The 23,486-nt window shown below is 34.4% G+C and overlaps 1 protein-coding gene across 9 annotated transcripts in view; it reads right to left on the reverse strand.

Annotated features, from left to right (window-relative positions):
- The window catches only part of CCDC73 (coiled-coil domain containing 73), a 152,101-nt gene that overhangs the window by 80,205 nt on the left and 48,410 nt on the right, over positions 1–23,486 (reverse strand). For 6 of the 9 annotated variants that reach the window (XM_027581553.2, XM_027581547.2, XM_027581549.2 and 3 more), the window contains exons 3-6: positions 11,555–11,626; positions 6,886–6,957; positions 5,177–5,212; positions 4,178–4,252 (exon numbers count right to left, since the gene is read on the reverse strand). In XM_027581553.2, the coding sequence (XP_027437354.2) occupies positions 4,178–4,252; positions 5,177–5,212; positions 6,886–6,957; positions 11,555–11,626 (255 nt within the window). The remainder of the gene's footprint in view (positions 1–4,177; positions 4,253–5,176; positions 5,213–6,885; positions 6,958–11,554; positions 11,627–23,486) is intronic. The other 3 variants (XM_027581550.2, XM_027581551.2, XM_027581552.2) reach the window with 3 other exon arrangements.

A 23,486-nucleotide genomic window follows, 5' to 3' on the forward strand; every position in this document is an offset into this window, starting at 1 on the left:
ACCAAAAATAAAACAGGGGTGCCTATATTTATATCAGACAAAACAGACTTCAGGTCAAAATCTGTCTGTGGAGACAAAAAAAAAGGTCATGATATAATGCAAAGGAGTCAGTTCAATAGGAAGCTATAACAACTGTATATGCATCCAACATCTGAGCACTGAAGTATATAAAGTAAATATCAACACATCTGAAGGGAGAAACTGACAGAAATACAGTAATAGTAGGAGACTTTGATATCTCACTTACAATAATGTACAAAACATCCAGAAAGAAAATCTATCAAGCAACAGCTGACTTAAACCTCACTATGGATCAAATGGACCTAACAGATATATACAAAACTTTTCACCCTACAGCAGAAGGATACACATTCTTCTCAAGTACACATGAAACATTCTCCAGGATAGATCATGTTAGGTCACAAAACAAGTCTTAACAAATTTAAGAAGATCAAAATCATTCCAAGTATCTTTTCCACCTACAGTGGAATGAAACAAGAATCAATAACAGTAAGAAAACGGGAAAATTCACAAGTATGTGGAAACTAAACAACACTCTTGAACAATCGCTGTGTCCAAAAAGGGGGAATTTTAAAAGTATCTTTTTTTTTAAGATTTTATTTATTTATTTGACAAAGAGAGAGACAGCAAGAGAGGGAACACAAGAAGGGGGAGTGGGAAAGGGAGAAGCAGGCTTCCCACCAAGCAGGGAGCCCGATGCGGGGCTCAATCCCAGGACCCTGAGATCATGACCTGAGCTGAAGGTAGTCGCTTAACCAACTGAGCCACCCAGGCACCCCTAAAAAGTATCTTGAGACACATAAAAACAATAACACAACATAACAAAACTTATGGGATGTGACAAAAGCAGTAGTAATGGGTGATTTTATAATGATAAATGCTTATATTAAAAAAAAGAAATATATCAAATAAACAATCTAATCTTACATCTCAAAGAACTAGGAAAAAAGAGAACAAACTAACCCCAAAATCAGCAAAAGGAAATAATAAAGATTAGAACAGAAATAAATTAATAAACAGAAAAACAAGAGGAAAAAAAAATCAACAAAATTAAGAGTTATTTTTTTGGAAGGATAAGTGAAATCTACTAACCCTGAGCTAGACTACCAAAAGGAGAGAAGACTCAAATCAATAAAGTCAGAAATGGAAGGAGACATTACAGTGGATGCCTCAGAAATAAAAAGAAACAACTATACACCAACAAATTGGATAACCTGGAAGAAATAGATAAATTCTTAGAAACACACCTTTCAAAACTGAAGAAAAGATGAAAGAGAAAGCCTGAACATACCCATCACAAATAAGGAAATTGAATCAGTAATTAAAAACCTCCCAAGAAAGAAAAAACCCCAAACCAGATAGCTTCGTGGATTAATTCTACTAAACATTTGAAGAATTAATATCCCAATCCTTAAATTCTTCCAAAATACAGAAGAGGAAGAAACACCTCCAAACTCATTTTATGAGGCCAGCACCACTCTGATAACAAAGTCAGGAAAAGATAATACAAGAAAAGAAAACTACAGACCAATATCCCTGATGAACATAGATGCAAAAGTCTTCAATAAAAGTCTAGCAATCCAAATTCAACAGCATGTTAAAAGTTCATACATGTGACCAAATGGGATTTATCCCTGGGCTGCAAGATGGTCCGGCATATGCAAATTAATAAATGTCATACATCACATTATCAGAATTTTAAAAATCCACAAGTTTATCTCAATAGATGTAGAGAATGCATCTGACAAAATTTAACATCCATCCATGACAAAAACTCTAAAAAAAATAAGTACACAGGTAACTTACCTCAACACAATAAAGGCCATATATAAAAAGCCCACAGTAAACATCACCATCAACTCAGTAGAAGGCACAGATGCTCATTCTTACCACTTTCTTCAACACAGTGCTGAAAGTCCTAGCCAGAGCAATTAGACAGAAAAAGAAATAAAAGGCATCGAAATCCAAAAGACGTAAAATTTTCTGTTTGGAGATGACGTGATCAGTTATGTAGAAAACCCTAAAGACTCAACAAAAGCATGTTAGAACTAATAAATGAATACAGTAATGTTGCATTACTGCATTACATGCATACATTGTATGCATTACATGCATACATTGCATACAAAACCAACATACAGAAATCAGCCATATTTCTATACACAAACAGCAAACTATCCAAAAAGAAATTAAGAAAACAATCCTATTCACAACTAAAAAAATATTTAGGAATAAATTTAACCAAAGAGGTAAAATATTTGTACACTGAATATTATAAAACATAGATGAAGGAAATTTTAAAAGATTAAGTGGAAAGACATCCTGTGTTCATGGATAGAAGGATATTGTGAAAATGTCCCTATTATCCAAAGTGATCTACCAATTCAATGCAATCTGTCAAAATCACAATGTTAATCTCTACAGAAACAGAAAAAAAAATCCTAAAATTCATACAGAACCACGAAAGCCCCTAAAATCAGAAAATAATAGCTAAAGCAAACTTGAGCAAGATGAACAAAGCTAGAGGCACCATACCTCCAGATTTCAAAATATATTTCAAAGTTACAGTGATCAAAACAGTATGTTACTGGTATAAACAGACATACCGATTAAATGGATCAGAATAGAGAGACCAGAAATCCGTGCAACTACAGCTAACTGATCTTTAACAAGGGTACCAAGAATACACAACGGGGAAAAGATAATCTTCAATAATGGGTGTTAGAGAAAGTGGATACCCTCATGCAGAAAACAAATGAGACCCTTATCTCACACCATATACAAAATCTCATACTATATACAAAAATCAACTCAAAATGAATTAAAGACTTAAACATAAGACCTGAAACCATAAAACTACCAGAAGAAAAAACACAGGGGAAAAGCTCCTTCACATTAGCACAAGCAGTGATTTTTTTGGATAGGACACCAAAAGCACAGGCAATAAAAGCAAAAATAGTCTACTAGAACTACATAAAACTAAAAAGCTTCTGCAAAGGAAATAATCAATGGAGTGAAAAGGCAACCTATAACAGGAGAAACATTTGCAAACCATGTATCTGATGGGGGTTAATAACCAAAATATATCAGAAGCTCGTACACTCCACAGCAACAAAACAAAACCAATATAAAAAATGGGCTGAGGACCAGAATAGACTTTTCTAGAAAGACATACAAATGGCCAACAGGTATATGAAAAGGTGTTCCAACATCACTAATCATCAGGGAAGTGCAAATCAAACCCAAAGAGGTATCATCCAACACCTTTTAGAATGGCTATGACCAAAAAGACAAGAGATAACAAGATTGGTGAGGATACGAAGAAGAGGGAATCTTCTTACTACCTTAATCAACTAAAGAAAGAAAGTTTATCAGATGCTTAAACAAATCCACACTATGATGTGAATTACCTGATTAAGGTAGTGACCGTCAGGATCCTTCCATTGTAAAAATATATTTTGGTCTTTGTAATTAATGTTATCTACAGGGTCATAACTTCAAAATCATGTATTTCTCTCCTAACAATCTTTATTTTACTTTGTTTCTCATTTTATTGCTTGTTTTCCCCCACCTTGAATGGAAGCTCCATAAAAGTAAAGATTTTTGTTCTTTTTATTCATTGCTATATCTCCAGTGGTTAGAACAGTGCTTGGCACATTGTAGACCTCAATAAATATACTTAACGAATCATCATTAGCTGTATGCCTCTGTATTCTATATGAGACTTTGAACAGCCTAAAGGCAAATGTGATGTTTCTGTCATCTCTGTATTTGCAGAAAATAAGCACAGTACTTAACAAATAATCATGACTTGCTTAATGCTATTCTATTTTCACTTTTAATGACCACAGGTAATCAGTTATAATACATAGGCCTGACTTGGTTTTTTTATTTACAAAGTGTTAAAAATAACATATTTATTTAATTATATTACAGTAAGAAATAATGAAGCTATTTTAATACTTCTTTTTAAAATAAAAGATGAGGAAAATCCTACTAATTTGAAATTCAAGGCTTTCAGGAAAAAATTACTAAGTTATATGATATATGAATTTTTGTCAGCTTTGTTTTGCTAACTTACTTGTTTAGTGGACATTTTAGTAATACAATGCTAAAATACCAAATTATTTTTTTAAGCAATACTAAGTTACTTTACCTGTAATGCTTTTAATGTTTCCTTCAATCCTTCTATTTCTTTTTCTTTTATTTCTGTAGCAAGTTGATATTTTCCCTTTAAGGAAAAAACTATAATTCAGTACTTTCCTATGTAAATGATATTATTAATGGGGAAAATACAAAAGCTCAAGAACCAAAACCTCTACTTTAAAACTAACACTTCACATCTTTAAACTTGGATCTGTACCACAACTTACATTCCTAATGACTTCAAAATATGAACTTACAATAAGGCCTTCATAAGATTATAAATATCATCAAATGAAAATTATAACAAATCATTTTATCAGTGTAATATTATAACAAATATTTATGGAGGCTTCAGTGCATGATAATCATTTTATCAGGAGAGCATTCCTAAGAATTTATGGACACTATATAATTATTTAATTCACACAGCTAGAATAAATATATTCTAATTAATAAGTTACAAGTATATTTGTCTTATAAAGATATGGGAGAATTTTTTAAAAGGTCTTTGTAAATAGTATGTTCATTCATAATAAAAACATGTATTAACTATTAAATAATTAGAGAAAATAATGCTAGGTGAATTTCTAGTTCAGAGTTGTATCTTCTTTCCCAATTGGTGTGCATCCAGATGCAAATCATTTTAAAGTTTATTTAAACAGGTAATTACATTGAAAAAGCACTAAAAAAATACTTAATAAAAACATTACAGCAGAATAGAAAAAACATTAATTTGGGGGCTGAAGAGATCTGAGTTCTAGTCCCAACTTCGCCACTTCAGAATGAGAGCTTCAGCTTCAGCAAGTCATTTAATCTTGCTAGGCTTCAGTACTACCAACTGTAAAATGACAGAGGTAACATGATTTCCTTGGCTCTTTTCAATTTCTAAGATTTTAAGCAATTAACAGTCTCCATTAATCTATTGCTAATACTTCTTTTCATTGTGGTAAACAACTGCTAATCAAATGCACTTAACTATGCCTTAAATTATTAAAAAATTAATAAATACCTTTTCTTCTTCCAAGGCACACATCTTCATTTGCAACTGATAAATAATTTTAAGAGTTAAAATACAGGTAAGTAAACTGTTAGCAGTGATTTACACTGGTCAGTGAGACTAAAAAATATTTTACATGTAATACAATGTGAATGTGCTGCCTTTACACTGAGAAAATAAAATAATAAAAGGCATGGAAGGTGGCAAAAAGCCAGTCACCAAAAGAAATGAACAATTTAATCACATGATTAGGGATACCAATGGTCCCTGAAAATTTAGTTTTTCCTTCCACGGGTTTTTTTCTTCAATGTTTCAATATTTTGCCATCTACTCTTAAATAATATGTAATGTTTTCTGAAGGCACACTTTTATGAAATCCGTATCATTTGTATTAGCATTGACAGTATTTTCTGAAATTTTTTTAAAAGATGCATGTAGCTGTCTCATAAATAAATAGTGATATTTTAAAACAGAGTAACTAGGGTCAACATGCCAAAGAAAACTAATAGAATATTCTAAGCAACACAAGGATTCTAGGTAAAATTGTCAAGAAATAAAATTTTTCTTTGGAACTTCTCCATCTCATTTTCCACATCCCTCATTTACATTCAAGAATCAGGAAGAGGAGAGGAGTGGGGAGGGGAGGGGAAGGGAGGAAAAGAAACAAACAAGAACAAGAAAAAAAAAAAAAAAAAGAGCCCAAGAGCACTTTCTCCATTACCCTTCAGATACCCAGATATTCTTATTTTGCCGAAAGTCTCTTGTGACAAGAGAGACCTAGACTTGCCCTCTCCTAGAGATTACTATGTGGCATATTTGGCTTCTGCTTCCTTAGTCTTCAATTAAAACTCCCATAACTTTGATGAGGCTAATCTCAGACTAAAAGGAAGAAAGTTTATCATCTGCTTAAACAAATCCCCACTACAGTGTGAACTACAAATAACCTCAACCAACTAGTGATTTACCTTATATAGGTGTATTTCTTTTTATGCATTTCTCTTTCTAAACATACACACTTGTATGGAGAAAAAGACAAAAGAGGGAAGGAAAAAGGAAGAAAAAAATGGCGATGCTGGAATGACTAAGGAAAAAATTTCTTGAGAATATTTTTCATGAGCATATTTCTTACACTTATATTTTCTAATGAGGGACTGAAGAATAATTTGAGGTAGTAAAGAAGAGCTATAGAACTCAAAATTTAACTGAAGGAGTTGCTATTCAGTTTTTTAAATCATATATATATATGTTTTTTTTAAAACATGTTTTTCTCTGCTCTTAGTTGCTGATAGTATTTATGAAGGGCTCAGTGCATGATAATCACATCTCCTCATCCTTCACATCTCCCTCCTTCCATCTCAGCTCTTTATCGGCATTCTCCTTCTGGCTTGGGTAAAGGAAGAAAGCAGAAAAGGTAAGACCCTAGGATACTCTAACCCAAGGGATAAAGGGGAAAGGGAGAGAAAGAACAAAAGCACACACGTCACTAACCTAATTTATTTAGGACAGATGAAAATACATCTCCAAGAAAACAGTTTTCCCAATTTCTCCCCTTAACTAACTCATTCTACTACATGTCAGCTGTGATTCAAAATAACTTTATCTCCTGCTTCCATTAATAATACTCTTTTTGTCTTCAGTGAGTATGCCATAATATTCATATGGGGACAGGAGGGAGGTGAAATATTTGAAACTGTAGTGTTTGCCTATCCTTATAAAATTACCTGCTTTTTAAAAGCTGCCATTGCTTCTCTGTGTTGCTTTGCTAATGTTTCCTTTTGATTCTGAAGTGTTTCCTATTTTAAAAATTACGAAAAGTTAAAGCATAAATTTGAGCAACTTTCAGTTTTAACTTTTAATTAGGTTCATAATTTAAATAAAAGTTAAACATTTATTGCACATATTATTGTATGCTCTTGAAACGCAACTTTAAACCAATTCTATGATTTTTTTACCTGTCATGCATCAGCATACAATAATTATTCTTTCAGTTGCTTCTTCATGATAAAACGCATTTCTTTAAAATTTTAAACTCTAGGATGCCTGGGTGGCTCAGTTGGTTAAGTGACTGCCTTCAGCTCAGGTCATGATCCTGGAGTCCCGGATCAAGTTCGCATCGGGCTCCCTGATTGGCTGGGGAGTCTGCTTCTCCCTCTCCCTCTGACACTCCCCCTTCCCATGCTCTCTCTCTCGCTCTCAAATAAATAAAATCTTAAAATAAACAAATAAATAAAATTTTAAACTCTAAACATGACTCAGGGTGCCTGGGTGGCTCAGTCGGTTGAGCATCCAACTCTTGATAACAGGCTCAGGTCATAATCTCAGGGTCATTGGCCTGAGATTCTCTCTGCCTCTCCGCCTGACGCTGCTCGCATGCATGCACTTGCTATCTCTCTCTCTCTCTCTCTCAAATAAATAAATCTCTAAACACACACACACACAACTCTAAACATGGCTCACTCCAAAGCTTTCTCGAAAATATTTCATCAAAAGTTATTAAAATTAGTAGTCTTAGTACACAAGACGCTTATAGTCTTTTAGAGTTCCCAAAGAAACCCATTTTATTATCTAAGCACAAATGTTCACATGAGGACACAATTCTTTAAATTCACTGAAGTAATTTTTTTTATAAAATCAAAACCACTATAGGGCATTTTTTTTAAATCCACAGATATGATTCCATTTCTTTTTTTTCTTCTCTCCCGCCCTTTTTGATAGAAGCTGTGTGTTCTATTCTTCAGATTCAAGATGACTTCAAACTTTTTTTCTATGTTTAGTGAATAATTCTCACACTTAAAAAAAAATTAGATCTTCCAGTGTTTGTTATTTGACTCTATGTTTCTAAATATATGTTGATCTACCAACTTAAAATTTTTATCTGACTTCTATTATGATAGTTGGGAGTTTGGCCTTCTTGTACAACCATTACCTAACATCTGCTCCCTCTATTCTTCCAACAGAGTTAAATAAAAACTATGACTTAAATCAATCTTCAGTATTTATACTATCATGACTATGCAAATTTTTACTCAATGCTCAGCCATATAATATACCGTAATTACAATTCTATCTAACAGAGCTTTTTGTTTTTTCTGAAGTTAGCAATTACTTTAAAATATTTTACTTCTTGGGGCACCTGGCTGGCTCAGTCTGAAGAGCATATGATTCTTGGTCTCTGGGGCATGAGTCTGAACCCTGTTCTGGGCACAGAGATTACTAAAAAAATAAAATAAAATAAACTTTAAAAAATATTTCAATTCTTATAGCTAATTTTAAAAAATAGTACTACCAGTTCCCAGATCTGTACCAATGGTTCATACTCTCAAATGAAAAAAAAAAGAAAAGAATGGAAAAAGCAAAGTGAGAAGACCCCAAGAATGACAGGACATCACAAAATGCACAAGAAACCAGACAGATTTAGAAAAGCTGTAGATGTTGGACAAAATCTTTCAGAGGCTATTATCCAGTTTTCCATGAAAATAAATTAGACTCTAATCCACTCCTGCAAGCAAGGAAAGAATTCATTGAAGACCTCAGGGATAGGTTCCCTGAGGAGTACATTCTCAAGTAAATGTGACCTCTAGCTTCTCCTTACTTTTTGTGACCAGCCTTAAACCTGGAAATAGGAGATTTAATATGCAACAAAAACTGGAATAGGAAATAGCCCCATTACTAGATCTCAAATCCATATGTTCAAAAAGCCTTTGAACAAAAGCAGAATAAACTGGAGGCCTTACAGATAAAACAACTTAATGTTCCCACTCCAGTCATCAAGCACTGAAGGAGTGAGCCTCTTGGTAGACACTTGTAGATACTTATTATAAACAGAAAGGGCACTGGGGAAAAACCTTCCTGAACTAGCTAAGAAAATGAAGGGGAAAAACATCAAGTGGGCAAATCAATGATACTGCTCTGAAGGCAAATCATGCACCCAACTTCCCATTTTATCCTCAAACTTGCAAAGAGAAATTTCTCTAAATATTAAAAGAAACTTTGCAAAATTTTTAGTCATACCATTAATCCTGCCATCATCACTCTTTCTCAGAGTCCATGAGCTACTCAGATAGTGAATATCTCTAATAATCCAGAGATACTCCCTACTGTTTCAGCCTCCAACTGTTATCCTTGGATCCTCAAGTGAGACATATTATTTTCTCCTTTTTGACACCACACCCATTAGCATAAGAGAAAGGAATCTACTATGTAAACAGAACTGCAAAATTAAATTCTTCCCTGTTTTTTTGTTTTTTTTTTAAGATCCCTGAGGATTTTTCTATTGTAATCAGATCACAGCTAATCATTCAGATACTGACTTACTGGTACCTCTGTGTATGATCAAACCAAATTAAGATTTCTTTGAAGTGGCACTCTTTGTGGGCAAAATGTCGTACTGATATTAGCAGCAAACCTCTACTTAACTTTACATAATCTCTAAAACCAGAAGTTAAGATTTAAAGCCAATAGTCTAAAAGCCTAATAGAGAAAGGATCAATCACATTTTATACCCGTCTTTGAACATTGTTGTTTCCCAGTCAAGAAACCCAATGGGGGATGATAAAGATCTGTTCAAGAAAAAGAAAATAACCGTGGCCCCAATTCTTTGTAGTACTGAGCCCAAATACTATTTTACCTTCAGTGCTATCTGACTCTACATATTTTACCACTGTAAATATACGTTCTGCTTTCTATAGTGTTCCTTTAGATCAAGATGGTGTGACCTGTTTGTTTTGTCCTGGGAAAGTCAACAATTTACCTGGATAACTATGCCTCAGGGGTTTACTGAGGAACCTTAAGGAACTTAAATTTCTCTGTAACTCCACTCTTCTACAATACATGGGCAAGTTTTTGTTGTTCTAAAGATGAGGAGAGCTCTAACACTGACTCCATTTAACTACTTACTGCTTTAGCTCAAAAAGGACGTGAAAATTCCAAAGAAAGTTTAGAATTTTGTCAGAATAAAAAATGCCACCTTTATCATTCACTAATTTATCTTATGATTTGAATCTACTTCTAGACTCTATTATGTTCTGAGGAATACCTATCCATGTATGCTACACCAAGCTACCTTAATTACTACAGTTTATAATAATATATTTAAGAATCTAGTGTGATTATTTCGTCCTGTGCTTTTTCAAAAATTTCCCAGACACTCTTGTACGTTTATTTCCACATAAACCTTAGAACAGCTTAAGAACAGCAAACACACTCTTGGTATTGGATTGTATTAAACATACTGATTAACTTAAGGATTTGGATAACTTTATACTGTTGACTCTCTCTATCCAAAAATAAGATAGGACTTTACATTTTGAAATCTGCTTGGAGTTTCAGTTTGTACTTAGTGTTTATCTGTTTCTTCTTTCTGCAGAGAGGTTCGATACCTTGGACCTCATAAAACCCAACTCTAGTTTTACTCCCATATTCTACACAACCTTGTGGGCCTGTCTGGTCTCAAAATTCCCATCATTTCTAGTTTGAGCTATCCTCTGTCACTTGAATTCTAATATGTTACCTCCAACTTCCTATTTCAATATTGCCAAAGAGTAAAAAGAAGGGGGCCATCATAATTAAGATTTCAATTTTTAGCTATTAAGATTACTTTGGTGGAGAGGCATGAGAAGCACTATCAAAATGCTTCCATATAAATAAGTCTAGAGAGAAAATCAGATCTGATACTGGCGGTTGTTTTTTGTTTTTGTTTTTGTTTTAAGCAGGGTCCACACACAACTTGGGGCTTGAACCATGACCCTGGAATCAAGAGTCACAGGCTCTACCGACAAAACCAACCAGGTGTCCCTCTGATACCAGGTTTTTTTTAATATTTGCTTATAGTATGTAATAACAGCCTGGGAAAATGAAGAGGTTTCACTTCCTAAAAAATATTTTGACTCCCTTATAATACATAATGTGTTTCTCACACATTAAATAGATCATAGTAGTTTTCAGATTATCAGAAAGCCTGGAAAAAAATTTCATTCTCAGTGTTCTGGAGGCCCAGATGTTATTAAAAACAATTTTAGTCAGAATTCTCTTGAGACTTTGTTTAAAATGATGCACAATCTCCAAATATGTTTAGGAAATTTAAAAATTCCAACTGCAATTAAGGATTAGAATACCTCTTTCAGTAGATGCTAAAAAGATTAATCTGAAATAAAAATTTAAAATACTCACTTTTGGGGTACCTGGGTAGCTCAGTTCATTAAGCATCCAACTCCTGATTTCGGCTTAGGTCATGATCTCAGGATGGTGAGACTGAGCCCCACATCAGCTCCATGCTCAGAGGAGTCTGCTTGAGTTTCTCTCCCCTCTACCCCTCCCCCACCACTCACGTACGTGCTCACTCTCTCTGGGGTAAATCTTAAAACAACAACAACAACAACAACAAAAACTCACCTTTTGCCATTTAAGTTCTTGTGTCTCCACAATAATTTTACCAATCTGCTCTTCATACTGAGTTTCTGCTTCCTAAATCAAAAAGAAAAATGCTAGGAAAATTAGGACTTTAAAATTTTACATTTCAGCTCTTTGTAGAAAGATAAAAAGAGCATCCTCTCATGCTTACAACAAGAAAAAAATCTGGACAAATTGCAAATTAGATAGACAAACCCATCAGAGAACTGAGGTCCCAGATCATTCAATTAACCCAAACTCTGGATAACTCTCTCCAGCAGGGAGAAGAGAACCATAGCATTTGCTTACCTGGGACATAAACCACTGAGTGCTGATAAGAAAACTCAGCTGAAAGTTCTTAATAAATTGGTAAAGGCAGAACGTGGACTAGTGTAAGAATATGAATTCCCAGGGGCCCCAGAAATAAGGAGGTTTTATATTTTTTATAAGGTTATTCCTTCAGGAAGCCCACCAAGTGCTTCCAGGGAAGGATGGGAAGAATCCAACAATCTGAGAAGCTCTCCCCTGTGGTACTGGCTGGGAAAGAGAAGAGCAGTAACAACCCATCTTCCCTATTTCTCCTACAGACCAAGAATCTTAATCTGTAAGGGAAAGGGCAACAAAAACTATACTTAAGAACACTAGTGGAAACCCTCTACAGCTGGGAAAGGGGACCAAGGGCCACCACTGAAAACTCCACCTCAACAGACCAGTCTTCCTCATCTCCCCTAAGGAACAAGAGCCTAATCTACAGGGGGAGGGGCAATCAAAATGACAGCATGAGAGCTCCTGTGAAAAGCCACTGCAGCTAGAAGCAGGCTAGGAAAATAAAATAACAGCTCTATCACAGCAGGAGGAGCAGAAAAACAGCAAGAATATAGGAATACAGTAGGCCCAGCATTAAAAACAAAAGAAGGATCAGAACTATTGTGAAGACCTCACCCTGAGACCCAGTTTCACCTAAAAACTGAAGCTTAAAAAAGTCAGAGAATGCCCGTATTCCCCCCACCTGCAGCCACGACCTGACAAAGAAGCAACAAATAAAAAAGAACAGGGAGATCAGCGGGGAGGGCTGCAAAGACAGACTCTCTCTGGGAGGCAGCATAAAAGTCCCAAAGTCAAGGAACAAGGCCCAAAGCCAAGCAGGAAGCGGTTATTTAGAAAAATCCTCTGATTTTGTTTAAAATCATGTAACACTCCTGAATTAGCCTACACCATAAACATAAGTTATCAGTAAAGAAATCTGATTCTTCTGTTGAAAAATTCAACAGGTAGACTTGAAAAGTGCCTGTATACAGTGTTGTTTTTTTTTTAAGATTTTATTTATTTGACAGAGAGAGAGACAGCCAGAGAGGGAACACAAGCAGAGGAAGTGGGAGAGGGAGAAGCAAGCTCCCTGCTGAGCAGGGAGCCCAATGCGGGGCTCGATCCCAGGACCCTGGGATCATGACCTGAGCCGAAGGCAGACGCTTAATGACTGAGCCACCCAGGCGCCCCATAAAGTGCCTGTATACAGTGTTGAAGGTATGCCCCAACACGCATAGAGAGAGCCCTTCTACAAAACCTGGGAGGTTGTTGTTGTTGTTGTTGTTGTTGTTTTGGCTCCAGGTATTTAAGGAAATCTCTGCCAAACAAAGCACTAGCTGATCATTAAGAGCACAATGACTTCAGTGGCCACACATGACAGAAAACAGCAGACTTCGCAAAATTTTTTCAGAAAAGCCACTAAACAATGACAACAAACAGCAACCCTGGGGAGGAAAATTATCTGATTTCCAGAGTTTCCACATATTCAAAATGTCCATGTCCAGTTCTCAACAAAAAATACAAAGCATACAAAGAAACAAGAAAGTGTGATCCATACACAGGCAAAAAAAAAAAAAAAAAAAAAGTTAAAAAGAACTGTCTCTGAGCAAGTACAGACAATTGACTTACTAGACAAAGACTTTACATCAACAATTTAAATATGCTCTAAGAGCTAAAAGAAACCATGTACAGATTCTGCAACCATTAAAAAGTTAATAAGGGAATGCTACAAACAAGTTTATGCTCATAAATTTGACAACTTACAGAAATGGACCAATTCTTCAAAATCCCAAACTACTAAACCTGATCCAAGGTGATACAGACAATTTAAATAGCCCTATAGATGAACCATGAGAGACGATGGACTCTGAAAAACAAACTGAGGGTTCTAGAGGGGAGGGGGGTGGGGGGATGGGTTAGCCTGGTGATGGGTATTAAAGAGGGCACGTTCTGCGTGGAGCACTGGGTGTTATGCACAAACAATGAATCATGGAACACTACATCAAAAACTAATGATGTAACATATGGTGATTAACATAACAATAAAAAATTAAAATAAATAAAATAAATAAATAGCCCTATAACCACTAGTTTAAAAGCTCCCAAGAAAATAAATGTCCAGGCCCACATGGTTTCATCTTTAGAGAATTCTACCAAACATATAAAAAATTAACACCATTTTTACACAGTTTCTTCCAGAAAAATAAAAGAGGAAGGAACACATCCCAACTCATTTTATAAGGCCTGTGTACTGAGACACCAAAACTAGACAAAGACAGTACAAAAAAAGAAAACTAAAACCAATACCTCTCACAAATTTTGATGGAAAAATCCTCAACAACATATTAGCTAATGGAATCCAACAATGTATACACCATCACCAAGTAGAATTTATTCCAGATATATTAGGCTGATTCAACAACAATATTAAGTTGATATATCTCACCATATCAACATGCTAAAGAAAAAAAGTCACATGACCATAACAATTAACACAGAAAAGACAACTGACAAAACCCAACACTCATTTATAATAAAAACTCTCAGCCAGTTTGGAATAGAGAGAATTATCTCAATTTCATAAAGAGCATTCATAAAAACACTATACTTAACATCATATTTAATGATAAAAGACTGGATGGATGGATAGACAGACAAGGAAAGGGAAAAAAGGAAAGAGAGAGAAAGAGAGGAGAGCAAAAAAGGAAGGAAACAAATCAGACAGAAGTAAACTGTCTCTATTTGTACATGACATGATTGTATACATGGAAAACCCCAAGCAATCTATAAAAAATCTCCCAGAATTAATAACTGAGTTCAACAGGGTCTCAGGATACAAGATCAACACCCAAAATATCATGTTTCTATACACTATAGAAAACAAAATAAAAAATACAACATAATTTATAATCACTCCAGAGAAAATGAAATACATAAGTGTACACTTAACAAACATGGATCTGTATGCTGATAGACACAACAATATGGATGAATTTAAAACATCATGCTGAGTGAAAGAAGCCTTACCTAAAAGAGTACATATGTATGATTCCATTTATATGAAGTGTCAGAAAAAATAAAACTAATTGACAGTGGAAAATAATCAAAAAAGTGGTTGCTTCTTGGGGAAGGAGTAGGAGTAGAACTGGCCTGGGTAGACAGAAACATTTTATATCTTGGTAAGATGTATGCATCTTACCAAATCCCAAAGAAGTTGGATTGGAAATGTGGAAGATACTGCTTTCTTCATGTGGGCCTCGTTATACACATCTCTTTTAAATGGGTTCTGAGATCTTACTGTGATTTAGATATTGTTCTAAGCACCTTTTATGTATTAATTTAATCATAGGTATAATTTTTCGAGGTAAGTACTCTTATTATCACCATTTTATAGATGAGGAAACTAGGTTAGCAAGAGAATAAGTAACTCCCCTAAATGCACATAGCAGCTAAACAGCAGAGCTAGTATTTGAACCTAGATGATCTGTCTCCAGAGCCTCTTAAACATGCCATTTTATTACCTGTAAGAAATTGTGAGTGCTGTGGGACAATATGGATTGTTATGACACACTCCTTTCCTTCAAAAACCTCAGAATCTAATCTTCATATCCCACAGAAGATAGAAAGACATTCAAAATCATATTACTTATTTTAAATATAGAAGTACATTCTGATATTTGGTAGAACATTTCAAAATAACAATTAGAAATATTTGTTGAATAGAAAAACAAAAGCATTAAGAATCGCTGTGTCTCTGTCAAATAAATAAATAAAATCTTAAAAATATATATATAAAAAAGAATTGCTACAAATGTTCTTAGAATATTTTCTATTTCAGAAATCTTTGTAATAGACTAAGTTGAATAATATGAAAACAGTAGCTTAAATACTAATTAGGAAAGAGGTTCTTTAAAATATGAACTTTTAGGCTACTCCATGCATATTAGTGATATTTATCTTGAATACTTTGTAGTTAATCGAAGAAACTATCTGAAAAAATTATTAGTATTTTATTAGACAACATGAGAAACTGAATTGGGCAATTTCGTAGGAGGTGGATTATGAGTTTGAAAAGGAGAATAAAAGTAACCAGTTACAGTTTTGGCTGCTTGGACATGTGCCTGCTGTATGTACTATGTCCCTAAATCTGTTCAGGGTCAAGAATTGAAGAGGTCTGACCAATACACAGCACATCTTGTAAAACTACAGCCTGAAGCAAGCATTTTAAAAAAAAGCATGACACTGTCTAAAGGTTATAAAGAGTAAATAAGCCATCAAATTACTCTTCTTTTATTGTTTTTATAAAAACACTTAAATCCTTGTAGTCCTAAGGCAGATAATAAAAGATAAACACTTCTAAGGTTCTATATTCTTGGATACTTTATTGAAGTCACAGATGCGATTTTCTTACAAATTTAATAGATTTTTCTCATTGACAGTAAGGATTTTTATTAATAACTTTTGAAAGCTGCTCGAAGAACTAATGAAAGATAAAAATTAAAAGTTCCAATAAAAAGAAAATAATGTTTAATATAAAGCATATAGCTAAATTAAAATCCTAATATAGTAAAAGTGTATCATAATGTTACCTTTCAGCATTGTAGATAACACCCATTTTATCAGTTTTCCATGTAGTACAGAGATGTATATTCTATAAATCATTATAATTATAAAAGGGTATGATTCTACTCAGAGCCTAACTAATTTTATGGGGCACTGAAATGCTGCTTAAGGTTATTTACCACATATTATACCATTAATTATACCCAGTTTTCCTTCACAATTTCCTTAGCAAATCATTGCTATTTTAGAATACCCAAATTTCCTTTGGCTTTTATTTATTGCTAATTTGAAATTCTAAGATTTCCTTCTGTTCACATATTTAATAAATTTAATGTGTCCTTTCTCTAAATTCCCATACTACTTTCTTCATAATTCTATTATCAGACATAATATATACTATGTGAGAAAATAGTAATTAATTTGCATGGTATTAGGTGATGATTAAATTTCAAATTCTCTTAGAGCAAGATTGAGTAATGGTTTTTCAAAGGTTATCAAATGAATGCATATTTTAAAAGTGAAAGTTATATGGTAGAGCTCTTTTATCCCCACTGTACAGATGATTTGGCTGAGAAATACAGTTTGTGTAAAAATTTTCAACCCACTTCCTATTTTTACAGTCTAATGATTTCATATTAAAGTCTGGATTTCTAGTTTCTCTTCAGTAATTGGAAGAACTGATACAAAGCCCATTATTCTATATGGCAACAAGTTTTTGGAGCTGAATGGCAAAGATAAGTTGAACTGAAGACAAAGGCTCTCCAGTTCAACACAATTCCTACCCTATTCATATCACATGACAACCAACTATCTGAATCCTGAAGGAAACTGAATTCATGACCCCTCTGCCATTGGTTCATCCCCACTCATCAGTTATTATGTAATCTGATAAGGGAATCACCAGAAATGTTGTCTAACTTCTAAAAAACATACATTATGGATTCAATGTAAACTTATCTGTTGACTCAGATTGTTTATTTAAAGATCATTAATTTAAAACATTCAAGTTTGTTAAAATATCATCACCAATTTAGGCCAATATGAAAAAAAATGAGTAACTTTGTTAATTACAGCATAGTTAGGTACTTAAATACAGTTTAGTGGAGTAAGAAAGTCTCTTTCTTTGACTTTTATTGTCTATTGTGTTTTTGCTTCTTTAAAGAAACTTTACTATCTAACCCTTTATAGTATGGCCCAATTTTATGTTGACTGCATTAGTCAGAGTCCAGTTAATTTATTATATGTATTAATGGAAGAGCTTTAGACAAGGAGTAGAGAGATCAGAGCACTAGTCTCTTAAAAGCTCTGGGCTTTAGGTTGGACTCCAAGTTACCTCAAGTTACTTTCATCTCTAAAATTCAATAATTTCATGATCCTGAAAAAAAGACTAATCATTAAGAATACATCTCTGGGGCGCCTGGGTGGCTCAGTCTGTTAAGTGTCTTACTTTGGCTCATGTCATGATCTCAGGGTCCTGGGATCAAGCCCTGCACCAGGGTCTGCGCTCAATGGGGAATCTGCTTGTCCCTCTGCCCCTCCCCCCACTCAGGCTCTCTCTCTCTCTCTCTCTCTCTCTCTCTTAAATAAAAATCTTTTTAAAAAATACATCTCCAAGGGCGCCTGGGTGGCTCAGTTGGTTAAGCGACTGCCTTCGGCTCAGGTCATGATCCTGGAGTCCCAGGATCGAGTCCCGCATCGGGCTCCCTGCTCAGCAGGGAGTCTGCTTCTCCCTCTGACCCTCTTCCCTCTCGTGCTCTCTATCTCTCATTCTCTCTCAAACAAATAAATAAAATATAAAAAAAAAAAAAAAAAAAAAAATACATCTCCAAGATCATAGAGAGAAGGAAGTACAGAAAGATGATCCTGACAATCACCATTTGTCAGATCACTAGGGGCTGAGAAATTGAGGCAGATCCACCAGCAGTCATGGGGATTGACTTAGTGTTCAGGATACACCAAGAAGGAGGGATTCCAGGGGCGCCTGGGTGGCTCAGTCTTAGCATCTGCCTTCAGCTCAGGTCATGATCCCCGGGTCCTGGGATCGAGCCCCGCATGGGGCTCCCTGCTCAGTGGGAAGCCTGCTTCTCCCTCTCCCACTCCCCCTGCTTGTGTTCCTTCTCTCGCTGTCTCTTTCTCTGTCAAATAAATAAATATAATCTTTAAAGAAAAAAAAAAAAAAGAAGGAGGGATTCTGGAAAACACTTTAGGATTTTAGATGAAAGGCCAAGAAGCTACACTCTTAGAGTAGAGGATGGAAACTAGCCCTCACAAGGAAACTCAGCCTCCAATAAGCTCAATCTCTGATTGGTAAGATGATCTGCCCCATCCTAACTTCCAAAAGCAAAAATGAAACTCTCTAGATGAAGATGACATCATCTAAAGCCTCAAATTTGCTTTGCAACTTTTCATGCACAAATGCAATCAATCAAAACTTACCCTGTATCCTGGGAGGTAAGTTAAATGACCAAAACCAAGAGGGAAAAAAAAAGACAATAGAAATGGATCCATAAGAGGTCCAGATATTGGAGTATACACAGACTTTAAAATATATAAAATTAATATGCTCAATAAATTATATGACAAAATTAATTTCAGCAGAGGACTGAAAATTATAAAAGAAAAACCAAATGGAAATTTCAGAACTGAAAAACACAAGATGTGAAATTAAGAACTCAATAGATGGACTTTATCAGCAGATTAAATAAATTAAAGAGATTAGTAAACTGACAGAAGAAAATAACCAGACTGAAACATGGGCAGAAAAGGAAAAAGGAAAATATAGACAAAAAGCTCAATAATGATATAGGAGACTTGAACAAGATTGACAAAGTTGACCAAATTCAAATTCATAGAATACTGCATGCAAGAAATAAAGAATATGTATTATTTCAAGTTCATTTATGTTGGCATGTTTACCAAAATTGATTATATGCTTGACTACAAAGCAAAACTCCACAAGTATTAAAGTACTGAAATTATATAAAGAACATATTATTGATATAATGAAATTACGCTTAAAATCAATTGTTTAAAGTTAACAAAAAGTAAAATATTTTTAAAAGTAATATACTTCTAAATAACTCATGAATCAAAGAAATTACAGTGAAAATCAGAAAATAATTTGAGCTGAATGGTAATGAAGATAAAATATATAAAAAATTGTGGGATCTCGCTAAAGCCATGCCAAGAGAAAGTTTATAGCCTTAAATGTTTTATATTAGAAAAAAAGTTTAAATTAATAAACTAAACATCCATCTCCAAAAGTTCAAAACAAAAAGAACAGCAAATTAAAAAAGGAAATAAAGAGCAGGTATTAATATAAAACAAATATGCAATCAAAAGAATCAACAATGCTAAAATTTAATTCCTTAAAAAGACTAAGACAATTGATAAACCCTTAGAAAGACTGACCCAAAATTCCTACTCATTCATAATGTCTCTGCATGAGTTATTCCTTCCATGAAGCCTCCCTCACTAACCCCCTAGTAAAGCTAGCCATGTCCTTATCCATCTCTCATAGTATATTGTACACTCCTTTGTTATAAAGTATTATAATCTCTAAAACATGGCATAGTAAATGCACATTAAATGTTAATGACCAGATACATTCTTGCATGCCTAATATCTCTAAAAATTAAAAAAAATCAATTTGTACTATACTATTGCTTGAGTTTTCACTGTTTCAAAGTCCTAATTTTTTTACAAACTTTTTATTTTGAAATAATTTTAGGTTTGCAGAAGACTTGCAAATATAGTAGAGTTCATGTATACCCTTTATCCAGCTTCCCTAACATTAAAATCTTACATAAGCACATTTACAAAAGTTAAGAAAATAACATTGTTACAATACCATTAATTAGACTACAGAGTTTATTCAGATTTCACTAGTTTTTCCACCAATATTAGTTCCAGGATACAATCTGGGACACCATGTTACATTTAGTCATCATGTCTCCTTAAGCTTCTCTTGTCAATGATAGTTTCTCAGTATTTTTTTCTTTTTTCTTTCTTTTTTTGGGTTTTTTTTTTGTTTTTTTTTTTGAGAGAAGGAGAGAGGGAAGGAGAGAATCCCAAGCAGGGTCCATGCCCAGGGTGGAGCCCAACACAGGGCTTGATCTCACAACCTTGAGATCATGACCTGAGCTGAAGCCAAGAGTCAGAGGCTTAACCAACTGAACCACCCAGGTGCACCCAAAATAGACTTTAAAAACAAAGACTGTAGCAAGAGACAAAGAAAGGCACTATGTAATGATGAAGGGAACAATCCAACAAAAAAATATAACAATTGTAAATATCTATGCACCCAACATAGGAACACTTAACCATATAAAGCAATTATTAACAGACAGAAAGGAAGAAATTGACAGTAATACAGTAATAGTAGGCGACATTAACATCTCACTTACATCAATGGATAGATCATCCAGACAGAAAATCAACAAGGAAACAGTAGCTTTGAATGACACATTAGACCAGATGCAACTAACAGGTATATACAGAACATTCCATCTGCAAACAACAGAATACACATTCTTTTCAATTGCACAAGAACATTCTCCAAGATAGGTCACATATTATGCCACAAAACAAGTCTCAGTAATTTTAAGGAGACTGAAATCTTATCAAGTATCTTTTCTGAGTACAATACTATGAAACTAGAAATCAATTATAAGAAAAGATCTTGAAAGAACACAAATACATGGAAGCTAAACAACATGCTACTAAATAATGAATGGGTCCACCAAGAAACCAAAGAAAAAATCAAAAACTACATGGAGACAAATGAAAATGAAAACACAATGGTCCAATATCTTTGGGATGCAGCAAACAGTTCTAAGAGGAAAGTTTATAGCAATACAGGCCTACCTCAAGAAACAATTAAAATCTCAAATAAACAACCTAACCTTACTACCAAAGGAGCTAGAAAAAGAACAAAATCCAAAGCTAGTAAAAGGAAGGAAGTAAATAATAGAGATTAGAGCAGAAAACAATGAAATAGAGATTAAAAAAATAGAAAAGATTAATGAAAAAATAGAAAAGATTAATGAAACCAGGAGTTGATTTGAAAAGATAAAACTGACAAACCTTTAGCCAGACACATCAAGAAAAAAAACGGGATGCAAATAAAATCAGAAATGAAGGGGGAGAAATAACAACACAGAAATACAAAAGATTATAGGAGAATATTTTGAAAAATTATATGCCAACAAATTGGACAACCTAGAAGAAATGGATAAATCCCCAGAAGCATATAATCTTCCAAAACTGAATCAAGAAGAAATAGAAAATTTGAACAGACTGATTACTACTAATAAAATTGAATCAGTAATCAAAAACTTCAAACAAATAAAAGTCTAGGACCACATGGACAGGACAAGTGAATTCTACCAATTGTATGAAAAAAAGTTAATACCAGGGCACCCGGGTGGTGCAGTCAGGTGAGCGTCTGGCTCTTGATTTCGGCTCAGGTCTTAATCTCGGGGTTGTAAGATTGAGTCCTGTGTCAGGCTCCATGCTCAGCATGGAGTCTGCTTGGGATTCTCTCTCCCTCTCTCTGTCCCTCATACTTGTGCTCTCTAAAATAAAGAAATAAATCTTTTAAAAAAATAGCTAATACCTATTTTTCTCTAACTATTCCAAGAAATAGAAGAGGAGGGAAAACTTCTAAATTCATGCTATGAGGTCAGCATTACCCTGATACCAAAGCCAGACAAAGACAGTACACGAAAAGAAAACTAGAGGCTAATACCTCTGATGAATATAGATGCAAAAAATCCTCAACAAGATATTAACAAACCAAATCCAACAACACATTAAAAAAATCATTCACCATGATCAAGTGGGATTTATTCCAGAGATGCAAAGGTGGTTCAATATTCCAAATCAATCAACATGATACATCATATTAACAAGAGAAAGGATAAAAACCACACAATCATCTCAACAAATACAAAGCATGTGACAACATACAACATCCATTCAAAATAAAAATTCTCAACAAAGTGAATTTAGAAAGAACATACCTCAACATAATAAAGGCCATATATGAAAAACCCACAGCTAACATCATACTCAATGGTGAAAAACAGAGCTTTTCCTCTAAGATAGGGAATAAGACAAAGATGTCCACTCTCACCACTTTTATTCTATATAGTACTGGAAGTCCTAGCCACAGCAATCAGACAAGAAAAAGGAATAAAAGGCATCCAAATTGGTAAAGAAGAAGCAAAACCCTCATTATTTGCAGATGACATGATACTATATACAGAAAACCTGAAAGACTCCACCAAAAAAACTACTAGAACTGTTACATGAATTCAGTAAAGTTGAAAGATACAAAATCAATCTACAGAAATCCATTGCATTTCTGTATACTAATAATGGAACAGCAGAAAGAGAAATTAAGAAAACAATCCCATTTACAATTGCACCAAAAATCATAAAATACCTTAAAATAAATTTAACCATAAAACTACAAAACATTAATGAAAAAATTGAAGACAACAAAAACAAATGGGAAGATACTCAGTGCTCATGGATTGGAAGAATTAAAATTGTTAAAATGTCCATACTACTCAAAGGAATCTACAGATCCAATGCAATCCCTATCAAAATACCAACAGCATTTTTCACAGAACTAGAACAAAAAATGCTAAAATTTTTATGGAACCACAAAAGACCCTGAATAGCCAAAGCAATCTTGAGAAAGAACAAAGCTGGAGGTATCACAATCCCAGATTTCAAGATACACTACAGAGCTGTAAGAATCAAATAGTCAAATATCAAAATCAAAGTATCAAATCAAATATCAAAATAGTTTGGTACTGGCACAAAAACAGATACATAGTCCAATAGAATAGAATAGAAAGCCTAGGGCGCCTGGATGGCTCAGTCAGTTAAGCGTCTGCCTTCAGCTCAGGTCATGACCCCAGGGTCCTGAGATTGAGTCCCAGATCAGGCTCCCCACTCAGCGGGGAGTCTGCTTCTCCCTGTACCCTTCCCCCCTGCTCATGATTTCTCTCTCTCACAAAAAGAAAGAAAGAAAGAAAAGAGAGCCTAGAAATAA

This window comes from Zalophus californianus, chromosome 11, assembly GCF_009762305.2.
Source record: "Zalophus californianus isolate mZalCal1 chromosome 11, mZalCal1.pri.v2, whole genome shotgun sequence".
Taxonomy (NCBI): Eukaryota; Metazoa; Chordata; class Mammalia; order Carnivora; family Otariidae; genus Zalophus; species Zalophus californianus.